Source organism: Podarcis filfolensis, assembly GCF_964270895.1.
Source record: "Podarcis filfolensis genome assembly, chromosome: 7".
Taxonomy (NCBI): domain Eukaryota; kingdom Metazoa; phylum Chordata; class Lepidosauria; order Squamata; family Lacertidae; genus Podarcis; species Podarcis filfolensis.
Window position 1 is genome coordinate 43259280 of NC_139603.1, and position 12998 is coordinate 43272277.

A 12998-nucleotide genomic window follows, 5' to 3' on the forward strand; every position below is an offset into this window, starting at 1 on the left:
TTCCTCTGTGGTATAATTCGCTTTAACAAAATTAGAATTTGCTCTGCCTGTCACTGGATTTGGCTCTACCTATTGTTGGTCTCCCTTCCACCCTTCAAATTTCAATGGGCACCAGTAACTAGAGATTCCAAATGTAAGGTATTCCAGAATTCACCTTAAACAAAAGAACAAGGACAAGCAGGGTAGAGATGAACAAAGTAAGTGAAAAAATGTACTATGTCTAAGAAAGACTATAGCTCACAACTCATTTGGGCATTTACTAGCATTTCAAGGAGAAATAACTTCTCAGGAACCATCTGGGCATGAATGTAAATAATAGGCTGGTCCACAAGATGAAGTTTATGTGCAGTGCAGTCCTATTCATGCTTGCTCAAAAGTAATTTCCAGTTCTGTCAATGTGCCTTATTCCTAAGTAATTGTGCACAGAAAAGACAGTAGTCTCTTTGGCCAACAGGTACACAATAACACACCTCTCAGCAAATGGACAAGAACATGTTAAGCTACATAGGTTTCTTATGTAATTCAGTATGGTGAGATCTCTGTCCCTTTCAGCTACACTGTAATCTGGATCTAGTTATTTCAGGAACAGCCTCCCTCCCTGCTTCTTATAATTAGTAAGCTCATACAACATTCAACCAGTCTCCTGTTGTACAGTACAGCTTTAATGAAGAGAATAAAGGTTGAAAGAAAGGGTATGAAAGTTGAAGAGACCTGCCATTTAATGGATTTGGTCATGATTCATTCATAGTCATAAGTATTTCAATCCTTTCTGTATAGGACAGTGGTTCCAAAATTAGCATTGAGATGCAATCCTTATTCAGGACTCACCTTTGTTAATCCGATTATATGAAAGTCATTTAATTTCTGCCTCAATATTTACAATTAATTAATTAATTACAAATTAAATTTACAAAGTACAGGTAGAAATTGTTTACCACCATAACTTTTATCTAACATAAAATCTATTAATGGGGATTATCCATCAGTGTTAGCATGGACTAAAATTCCCACTTCACTCATAAGCATATAATGGATGAGTGGAACAGAAATTTAAAGAGGGAGGAAAACCAATGCTTTCTCACACATTATCTTACTTCATTTGTGGCTGGTTAAAGCATGTTAAGAGGCAATCAACCTTTGTAGTATTTCCTCATTTTCAGTGGGGCTTACTCCCAAATGTTCACAGGATTGAAGTCCTAGTGGGTCAAACAGATTCACTGGGAAAAAACATTTTGGCTTTCTATTTAAGAAAGACTACAAAAGGAAAATAAGAGGGGGGAAATTCTTCCCTCTGCAAATGAGAGGAAGAGCATCCCATGAGTCATACTGAGGGTGCATGAAAATAAATGTGCCCTGGGAGGTGGGTAGATTATTTAATCCCATCTGGGACAGGTAAGAAAGTGTCAGAAGTATGAAGGAAAAGGAACCCTAGAACACAACTTGAAATGAAGATGAGGTTACCACCATTTTCCCCCACCACAGTATATTTCCTATGTATATAGCAGCTGTAAAATTCTGTAGATGTTTCTTCCAACATGAAAATAAGTGAAAGCTTCATTTATTGAATCATGACAAGAAATGGTGATAATCCAATTCACATTCCTATTAATATTTACACATACACAAAGCAGCGTATGTACAGAGAAGTTTCATATACGTAAATGGGAACAGACCAACCCCCTCCCATCCAATGCTCAGGTTGCATATATGTGTAAATAAAACCATATCCTAAAGACAAAATAAAAATAAATGGGAACAGGCCGACAATATTTGCTCCCTAGATGTAAAATAATTGTCTCTATTATAGCTCAGTGCATCTAACACCAGTGAGTAATTTGTAAAATGATAAATAAGTGGGCGCTAGGCCTTTCTTTTAACATGGGAGGCAAAAATTCAGCAAGTGAAGCTGCTGAATTCTGCCTGCCGTAAAGGTATTAAACACACAGGTGTCTATGGGGAGAGATAAAAAGAAAAAGAATACCTGGTTTGCTAGCTTTGAACAAGTTTGCCACACAGTCCTTTGTAGCAGTATCCTTATCGTCTGCTGGCTAGGTTTTCTCCATTATTGAGACTGGGCAGCTTCTACTATAGCTTTCACCAGCTGCTACTAAAGCCTTGTCCACCCAACCTCTTCTTATCAAATGCTGCTTTACTTGCTTGTGTGACTGAAGAGGAGAGGCGGGGCAGTGGCTATTATTTTCTTGTGGATTCCAAGCTCCACATGTGCATTTTAAGCATGGTGGCACAACTGCACTAAACTCCTTCCCTCCCAAGCTATGAGGGAAAGGGAGGGAAAAGGCATCTATTTCCTGCATACAGGGGCGCACATATATATATATATGTGTGTGTGTGTGTGTGTGTGTGTGTGTACACACACACACACACACACACACACACACACACACAGTTAATACCCAGGGTGCATTGCTTGAAGAGGTGCAGTTGCGACTTGAACTTCGAGGAGCAACACATAGCACGCGGTATGGTAGCCTTTTTTGAGGTTTTTGAGGACTTTGGTGCTTTTTGAAGCTTTTCCAAAACTTCTTTTGCATCCATTTGGTAAGTTAAACTTTTAAAACTTTTTTTGGGTTTTTTGGATTTTGGGTTGGGGTGTTTGGAATTCAAGGACTTGGTTCTGGGTTTGATTCTCTGTGTGGTGGGTGGCTGAGTGCTTTTGAATTTTTTGGAAGTGAAGCACTGATTTTCTTTTTCTGAGTTTACGAAGGTAGGAGCTGTGCTGCCATGGGACCCAAGAAGACTGCTGCTGCAGAGGCCGGCGAGAGGAAGAAGGAGAAGGTGACGCTGGAAATGAAGAAGGAGATCATCCGGAAGCACGACGGTGGAATGCGTGTGACAGACCTCGCCAGGGAGTACGGCAGGAATCCATCGACCATCGGGACCATCCTGAAGATGAGGGAGAAGATCCTTGCGACGGATGCAGCCAAGGGAGTCACCAGGATCATGAAGAACCGCCCAGCTGTTCTGGAGGAGGTCGAGAAGTTGCTGCTCATCTGGTTAGAAGAGAAGCAGGGTGCAGGGGACACAGTGACTGAGGCCGTCATTTGTGAGAAGGCCAAGGCCTTGCACGCAGACCTCGTCCGGGAACAGCCAGGAACCTCAGGCAAGCCAGAAGTCTTCAAGGCAAGCAGAGGTTGGTTTGACCGGTTCAAGACAAGATCTGGAATCCACAGCGTGGTCAGGCATGGAGAGGCTACCAGTTCTGATGTTCCTGCGGCTGAAGACTTTGCAGCGGAGTTCCAGGAGGTTGTGAAGACGGAGGGCTACGTTCCACAGCAGGTCTTCAACTGCGACGAGACCGGGCTGTTTTGGAAGAGGATGCCCAAAAGGACTTTCATCACTCAGGAGGAGGCCAAGTTGCCTGGCCACAAGACCATGAAGGACCGTCTGACCCTGCTCTTCTGTGCCAATGCAAGCGGCGACCTGAAGATCAAGCCCCTGCTGGTGTACCACTCAGAGAACCCACGGGCCTTCAAGAAACACAAGGTTGACAAGGAGCAGCTGAGTGTCATGTGGCGATCCAACAGCAAGGCTTGGGTCACACGTGTGCTGTTTGTGGACTGGGTCAATCTTGCTTTTGGCCCTGCTGTCAAACAGTACCTGCTGGACAACGACCTCCCGCTGAAGGCTTTGCTTCTGATGGACAATGCTCCTGCTCATCCTAAAGGCCTTGAGGAGGACTTGTTGGAGGAGTTCAGCTTCATCAGCATCATGTTCCTGCCGCCTAACACCACGCCACTGCTCCAGCCGATGGATCAACAGCTCATCGCCAATTTCAAAAAACCACGAGCTGACCACCCAGGAGCTGGTCGAACTGTAGGCAGAGGCTGCGCAGGAGCAGGCCTTGCTGGAAGAGGAGGAAGCAACTGAGGAACGGCTGTCCTCCAAAGAACTGAGGGACATTTGCCAGAAGTGGAAGGATGTGCAGGCTTTTGCACAGCGGCACCAGCAGCACCACCCTAACAAGCACATGATACATGACCTTGCAAACACTTTTGATATGACGGTCATGTCGCCTTTCAGGGAAGTGCTGAAAAGGCGGATGAAGCAGCAGACCATGGACAGGTTCTTCAGCAAGAAGCAAAGAGTGGAAGAGGAACCTTCTTCAAGTGGTCCCCCAGAGTCTTAGAAAATGTACGGTACACTTTGTTGATTTTTAAATGTTTTTCTGTCATGTTTAGAAACTTAATTTATTGTTCCTTCAATTTTTGAACTGCTCTTTACAGTATGTGTGACTTTAAAGAGCACTTAATAAACTCTTGTTGTACCAAATTTGGCTTTGTTTGGACTTTTTTTGACCATAGGAACGCATTAATTGAATTTCAATGCATTCCTATGGGATTTTGTGCTTCGCAAGACGAAAAATTCGCTAGACGAAAAAACTCGCAGAACGAATTAATTTCGTCTTGTGAGGCACCACTGTATATATATATATATATATACACACAAGAATGTGCATGATGGTGCCTCTTGAAATTTGATGTTGGATGCCCCAGGGAACTGTTTACATTCCTTACTTTAGAGCGATGTCCCAAGGAACTATATAGAATATTATATGGTGCTTAACCAGAGAGCTAGCAGTGTGCAATTATTGGCCCATCATACTCTCTAAACAGCAACAACATCCTTTTCAAACCTGAACGTCAAGAACATCCGCATGGTGAATAAACATGTAGAGTTGTGTCCAATGTAGTACTATGTGAACATCCTTTAAGTGCAAGGATTTCTGCTTGTGCCACAGAATGTTTTCTCCCTCTCCTACCTTCATTTCACTCCCAATTTGTTCTAGGAGTCCCCCCAACTCTATGGAGCAGATATAGGGAAGGTTCAGGGAAAGTGTGGGGAGAAGGTGGAAAGTCCTGTTGTGGAAGCAGGAATTCTTGTGCTGATAGGACATGATAGTTGAATACTGTCCATGGGAAACAGAAGTTCCTAGCGAAATTCCAGCTTAGCGTTCTGCCTGTGGCGTGTATACTCCAAACACCATTTCTCTGGGAGCAAACAATGTGCCAAAACACAAAAACCCGCTGGGAAACTTTGTGCCACTTTGCTGCTTCTGTGCTTATCCCATTTTAATCAGCAATAGGAAAATGAAGAATCTGTGTGCCTATTCTGCTGGGCTAGCTTCTGAATTAATACAAGCATCCTGTGTCTGAATTAATACAAGCATCACACACTTCCTGTGTGAATATTCCACATACATGAATTTTGACATGTTTATACACTTGGATGCTACAACCAGATCCCCTCTACATGCAGCAAAAATGCACAATGACCACATTAGTTTAGTTATGCTCCATCTACAATTTCTACACTGCTTAGAAAGTACTTTGATTAAATAGTTTAAAACAAAAATAGCAAGAAATAGTAGTTCATCACATAGCTATCAACAGCAATCAGCATAGCAGCCAAACTGAAGTCCTTGTTTGGAGTTATTCTATCTTTGGAATAGACAGTGCCAGAGACAAAGAATAAGGAAGGCTTCACAGAGGGATCTGGTTGGCCATACTTGAAAACAGGACGCTGTGTGAGATGGATCTCAATCTAGTTCAACAAGGCTCTTTTTATGTTCTTAATCCATCTATCTAACGATTTCCAACATTCTCTGTGTCACACTCTTGAAACATTAGTCACACTTTTGGCATGACTAAGGGACACATTTCTGTAGATGAAAGAGTCTATGCAGACAGGGATGGACTCAGTTTTCATGAGCTTCCCTTGAGTAGATGGCAAAGAGCCTCCAATTTGGGAGACATATCAGAGACAGCAAAAATTGCCCCTCTTCACCTCCTCCCACCCAAAGGCACTAGGCTTTCTCAATGTTCTTGTTAACCTTACAAAGGAAGGTTAATTTTGTGTTTGTTATTCATTCACACTAGGGAAAATAAAACACTAAACTTTTTGACAAATTTAACATAAGCAAACTCCCTTATAGTGGAGTGGTCTGACCATCACCAACAGGGATAGGACACAGAGGGCAATGTATTTTAATACTCTTCTGGGTTAAAGCGTTAAAATCGAGATGTGGAAAATATGGAAACAACGAGGAGAAGCAGGATTGAGATTTGGAGATATGCTTCAAGGTCCAGGCTATGGGAAGTCCCGAAAAATTAATAATTATAATTTGGATGATAATTTGGTCTTTTTATTTTAGTTTTTTATTTTAATTGGATTATAATTTGATATGATAATTGGATGTTTTTTATTGGAAAATTAATTAAAATGATTTAACAAAAAAATAATAATAATACTCTTCTGGGACAACTTAACAGAGTTCCCCCCAGGAGCTCAGATAGGCTTAAGCTGAGACATAGTGACTGAGGATTTGGATCCACGTCTCCCTAGGCACATCCAGAATCCCTCCCTCCACATAACGTATACCCAATCATAATGACAGTCATTCTAATAGTACAATAAGAACATTATATTATTAGTCAGTTCTTCACAAAAAATGGAGAATTGGTCAGAATATAAAACTACAATCTTATCATGGAACTTTCAAAGATTTATTTTTGTCAAAGTGTATAAAACTTCAAGAATGAAAATTTCACCATCACAAGGATTCAACCATCTGTTAGCATGACCAATAGAATTTATTAAACATTGTATTTACAACTATTTACATATGCTTTAATAGGTAAATATTAAAATAGACAATGTACAATTTTTCATTGAGAGGCATTTGTAAGGGAGAAGCAGGACACTAAAAGGCTTGTTTTGAGACCACAATGTAAGAGCAGATTTATAATCTTTTAAGATTTTAAACATAATACTCTTCATAGTAAGTCATAGGCATGGCATTACAGCAGCATAGCAAAAGACAAATGGCTCTAGGAAGTCAAAGTGTAATCCATTAAGCACTGCTGCAACCACACTGAAAGGGACACTCATGCAAATTCCTCTGAATGAATGGATGCTGTACAGAAGCAGTGCTTGGTGGATTGGCACCGTATGTTGCAATCATTTAGGTACCACACAGTAGGAAAAAACCTGAACTGAGCTAGCATGCAATACCACTCAGTCTCAAATCTTAACAGTTATGATGATGGAACAAGTAGCTAAATCAAATACATGCCTTTTAAAAGAAAATTGCCTATACACTACACATAAGAAACAACAACTTTGGTCCAATAAAACATTAGACAAAACAGTTTTACAATTAAAATATCTATTTTTATACAGGGTTGAACGTTAAATACAAGATTATTTACAATTGCGCAATATGTATAAAATAAGTTATTTTAAAAAATGAAAACAATATTACATCTTTTCCAAAAAGAAAACTGTACAGTTAACCTATAAATTATATAAGATGAATAGACCCTCACTCCCCACATTCCCACAAGCGTGTACTATTTCCCACAGCTTGATGTTTTGTTTTTTGTAGGAGTTTAAGTTTAATAAAAATCATTAAAGTGAACATAAAATAGCAAGTGCTTTTCAGCAGATTTTTTTGTAACAGCTGCCAGCGCTGTTAAAACTTCAGTGAAATATTTTTTTTTTTTTTGTACATAAATAGCTCTGTTGGGAAGATGCTTTTTGGACCTAGGATCTAAAATAAATACCATTTGTAATAAATGGTATGCACATTTACAACATTGAATGAGATTTTGTGAAGCATTTTGATGTTATATATGGAAGATTGAAAAAGGCTGTATTCCACATTAGTGCTATATTTTTAAACGAATTACATATATATTTCACAACGTTAAGCTGTAACAGACAGCAAAGAGATGCTAGCAGTCATATAGGCGTCAATTCAAAGTCATCATTAACATCCACAAGAGGAACATAGAATTCCTGAATTTCATAAATGCTGATGGATTTATAAGTTGCAGGATCGAGTTCTTGTAGTTTAAGCTGCCATTCCAGTCTCTGAACAGCGTTTAAAGCTGCTGCTTCATGTTGTTGCCTCATCAAGAGACATGTCTATTTCAAAATAAACAGATGAATAGTCAATTATTCCAAGTACACCTTAATGTGAACCGCATACTGAATTCTCCAAGACAGGGACGGCCAATTTGACAGTCCACAGGCCAATCAAACCCCTGAGACGATTTGATCTTATACTTGTGAGCCTATTCATGTTTTGAATAGGGTTTTTATTTTTTGTAATTCTAGAGGCAATTAAATATTCCATAAAACAATGCTAGCACTTTTAATAAATCAACCCTAGAGCAATTAGATGCTAAAGCGTCAGCTCCTTTTACCTAAAGCTTTAAAATGCTGGCTATTCCTGCTTTAAGGGGGTCTTTAGAAAAAGATATTCATTCTGCACCATTTTCTTTTCTCAACTCTGTACATATGCAGTTCACTCTGAATTAGATCCAGAACTAAGCATGTGTAATTAAAAAGGCAACGTCCATGAACAGGACATCTGCTCATGAAAATAATCCCCACTCAATTTTCAGGCATCCTCCCTTTACCCTCATCTCTCTGTGTCACAGCCCATCCCATTTAGCAGAGTCCCCTGAAAGATTTCTAGGTATTTTGGGAGAACTGCTGTGGAGAGGAGGTGGGGTGGGGAAGTCAGCTACTGCCAACCTTGTTACATGCACTTAATTCTGGGTCCAAGACCTCTAGACATACACCATATACTCCATAGATGCCAATGGCATGATTTCAAAAGAATTCTTAAGGTGAATGGAAATGCTTCCATGTGCACTTTAGGGCTTCTCTGTATTTTGTTCCCCATTCCACCCTTTTGCAACTCCTGGAATGACACTAGAAGAAAAACACTCAAATTTCATTTGAATTGCGCAAATAGCTTGGTGTGCACAAGACAGAGAAAGCTGCTTTAGGATTCCCTCAACAAGGGCGGTCTTTTTGCTATTGTGGATCCTTAAATTCAGAGGAAAACAAAGCATGCTTCCATTTCGCTGAGAGCACTACGATTAAGTGTATGTAAATTGCTCTGGATTGTGCGCTGGATACACTAAGAATATCCTCCTGACTTGATATACAGGAAGTCTACCCACTGAGTACTGGCTTCCTCATTCAGTGCAATAGTAAGGCAGTTCCACAAATAAAATTGACACGTTTGTGATCCCTGCAAATTCCCTGAACTGAGAAACCCATGGAGGCAGGAACTCAGGTGTTGTTCTATTCCATACATGTTAGCAACTTAATGAATTAAGACATGTATTATCTATTTTCACCTGAATTTGCTATGACACAAAGAATGTGAAGGAGACCACATGCTAGATGGTTTATTGCAGCTTTCTAGTGAAAGATCTTTTTTGGAAAAGGTCCAATAAAAACACATACCTTTAATTTGTCGAATTTATCATCCACGTCCTGTAACCATGACATAAACTGTCGTGCATTAAATCGATCTCTAACTGATGTTTTGCTGTCATCGGTCTGGAAATCAAATGTATTAGAAATTACAGACAATGTTAATTATATAGTAATTTATTCCCGTGCTAAAAATGGTAGACCCATATTTTTAAAATGTTAAGAGTGATGAAAAATAGTAGTTTGGATCCAAATGTGACCTTGTCTCCATTAGGTGCAGAGATGGGGAACCTGTGGCCCACCAGATGTTGGAACTACAACTCCCTCCATCTCTGACCATTGGACATACTGGCTGAGGCTGATGGGAGTTAGCTACACCTGGAGGTCCACAGGTTTGCCGTTTCTGCACTAGCAGAAGGCCTCTTCCAGCCAGGCTGTTTCTGACCTAGTGGGGAGAGTGAAAAAAGTGATTCTCCCATGAGCCGGATTAAATCTGTTTACATAAGACTTTACACAAACTCTTTCAATATTTTTAAAACGTTAAAAGTGAACAACTTTCTTCTCTGCAAACCATGCTAATTTGTCTTCAGCATCCAGCATCCAGTTCTTCTATATAAGAATTCTAGCCTAATGTTTCCCACTAATTTAACTAGGCATGACATTAGCCAAATAGAGTAATTTCTCCTCAGCAGATTCCTTTTTAATTGGTTTTACAATGGGTACCTTCCAAATGTCCAGCAAGGAAGATAATTTTAGGAACAAGTTGCTAGAAGTTCAGACAATTCAACGAACAATTTCATATGTGAATTCTTAAAGAACTCTAGTAGTATGCTGTCTGAATCAGCAACTTTTAAAATTAGAATTAAATTTAAATACCATATTGGCCCGAACATATGCTGCACCCACATATAAACCACACCCTTAAAATTCAAGGCTTATTTGCAGGTGTGGCCACCAAGCCGGTGCTGACGCTCGGTGCCCCGCTCCCCAAGCCGGTGCCGGCCACCCCCGTTCAGGGCGGTAATACCAGGAGGCGGGCACACAGCACACTCAGAGCCGAGCGCCGGCACCGGCTTGGGGAGCTGGGTGCCCACCTACCAGCTGGTTGGTGGTGCGTGCACTCCCTAGCTGTGGGGGGTGGGAGTGGTGTGCCCGCCTCCCAGATTGTTGGCAGTGCATGCGTTCCCTAGCTGGTTGACCTGCGCACGCTCCCCCCCCAACCAGCTGGGAGGCAGGCGTGCCACTCCCCCCCCACCAGCTGGGAGGCGGGAGCGCCGCTTCCCCCCACTGCCAACCAGCTGGGAGGCGGATGCTGCTCCCCCCACTCCCGCTGTCAAGCAGCTAAGGAGCGCATGTGCTTCCCAGCCACTTTCAGCAGCATATGGTAAAAAGTCATGAATATAAGCCGCACTTTAACCTTTCAGGGTCTGAAATTGGGGAAAAGTGCAGCTTATATTCGGGCCAATATAGTAAAACTTTTTCATGTTAACTTTATTAGACTTAGTTTGAAAAAGTAACTTCAGCTATGGGTTTATTACCAAACCCTAAAAGCAGTCTTTTTAAAAATTTACCTGGCTGTCCATAGGCACATTATACACTTCAGCATCCAGCAGTACTGTGCATGCACTGAATGGTAAAGTCTGATTAGCTAAAGTTCTTGCTGCTCGATAATGGACACGCAATACTTCTTGCTCATTGGAAACAATAAGCTTTTCCTAGTTAAACAAAAAAATAATAATCAGAGTATTAAAACACAAAATTTCATTAAAAAACTATTTGATCATTGTTTTTCCTTTTCTGAAGTACACTTTCAAGATTTTTGAAATGCAATATTTCTATTAATTTTCTCTATTAATTCATACCAATAAACATGCACATTTACAGAGATTTCATACAGAAAATACTATGAGACTTGGCTTAGAAATCGAAGAAAAACTTTCAAAACTTCCCGGTAAGAGTGGCTTCTTATATGAATTTCTTAGCATACAAATTTGCACACAATGTAAACTCTCCTTTTCTTTAAGGGAATTCCCAGGTATATATAGGTTCTGACTGGAGATGCAAGTTTTTAACAACTTCCTAACAATCTACATATTGTGCTTAAATCTTAATATGTAACAGTTTTTCTTCATTCTAATCCTTTATCTTTAAAACGATAAAACTTTTAAAAGACTTGCCCATCTTTATACAGTCATCAGTCTACTGGGTGAAAATAAATGAATAAATAAACACTATCAGCCAAGATTTTATGGCACTTACCCTCTCAATACTGTGCTGCAAACGAAGTTTCATCCTTACAACTTCTTGTTGTCTAAACAGTTCTTTAAGTGGATCTGACAGTGAAGGAGGTGGTGTGATCTGTGAAAAAATTGTTCATGCAATATCATTTATATACAATACTGTATACATAAGCAAGAGCCATAACATACCGTATTTTTCGCTCCATTGGACGCACTTTTTCCCTCCTAAAAAGGAAGGGAAAATGTCTGTGCGTCTTATGGAGCGAATGTGTGGTCCCTGGAGGCAAATCGCTGTTGCCCTGCGCTGCTGGGGTGCTCTTTGGGGGTGGGGGGAGGAGTCACGGTGCTCTGCCGGCAGCCTCCGCTTTCCCCTGAAGCCCTGGCAACGTTCGTAGGCAGCGGGAAGGCTGTGCGCTCCTGGGCTGCTCTTTGGGGGTGGGGGGAGGAGCCACGCGGCTCTGCTGGCAGCCTATGCTTTCCCCTGAAGCCCCGACAAGGTTTGCAAGCAGAGGGAAGGCTGTGCGCCTTTGCCCCGCGCTCCTGGGGTGCTCTTTGGGGGGGAGGAGCCACACTGCTCTGCCTACAGCCTTTGCTTTCCCCTGAAGCCCCGACAAGGTTTGCAAGCAGAGGGAAGGCTGTGTGTTCCTGGGATGGGGGGGGAGGAGCCACACTGCTCTGCCTACAGCCTTTGCTTTCCCCTGAAGCCCCGACAAGGTTTGCAAGCAGAGGGAAGGCTGTGTGTTCCTGGGATGGGGGGGAGGAGCCACACTGCTCTGCCTACAGCCTTTGCTTTCCCCTGAAGCCCCGGCAAGGTTTGCAAGCAGAGGGAAGGCTGTGTGTTCCTGGGATGCTCGTGGGGATTAGCAAATTGCTGTCTTTCAGTGCCTCCTAATTCAACTGCAAAAGATTGCCTAACTGGATTCTGAGCTCCATTTGAAGTTTAAAAATATTAAGTTTGGGGATTTCTTCAAGTAGCAGTTTTGCAGAAATAGTCATAAATACATGCAAAGCATCTCCACAAACCAGTAATAGTGAGCTCAGCTAAAACTGAGCAGGCATCTGGCTCAGGAACAGTTTAAACTGCACAACTATAACCAGACATCCTGTGTGTTTGTGTGTGGACCATGTTCCTAGCAGCTAATCTTTATTGCTGAAAAGAGGCACTGATATTCCACTCCAAATCTATAATTCATTATACAAATTCTTACAAGTACAGTCCACCTATACCAAACCAAAAACATTGTGTTCTCTTGTTATTGAATGGAAGCTATTTATCTGCCCTCTTTTCCTCCTCTGTTCTTTGCTGAGTCACCCCATTTTGAATCTTCCTTTCAAAACAACCATGCCTGTTTTGAGAAAACTTCAGAGATTTAGGAACTGGAGCGCAATCATTTGATCTCTTTGCTGTTCCTCCATACTTCAAGCACTTCTCATTTGCACAGCCCTGGTTTCTCTCCCTGACTATTAATATTCTTGATTAATAACAGTAAAATGCTCAAATTT

The 12998-nt window shown here is 41.3% G+C and overlaps 1 protein-coding gene across 7 annotated transcripts in view; it reads right to left on the reverse strand.

Moving 5' to 3' along the window:
* Positions 1-6502: 6502 nt before the first annotated feature.
* The window catches only part of ANKRD12 (ankyrin repeat domain 12), a 48962-nt gene continuing 42466 nt past the window's right edge, over positions 6503-12998 (reverse strand). For all 7 annotated transcript variants that reach the window (XM_083622451.1, XM_083622450.1, XM_083622455.1 and 4 more), the window contains 4 exons: positions 11515-11613; positions 10827-10970; positions 9286-9381; positions 6503-7947 (listed from right to left, as the gene is read on the reverse strand). In XM_083622451.1, the coding sequence (XP_083478577.1) occupies positions 7762-7947; positions 9286-9381; positions 10827-10970; positions 11515-11613 (525 nt within the window). In that variant the 3' untranslated portion in view covers positions 6503-7761. The remainder of the gene's footprint in view (positions 7948-9285; positions 9382-10826; positions 10971-11514; positions 11614-12998) is intronic.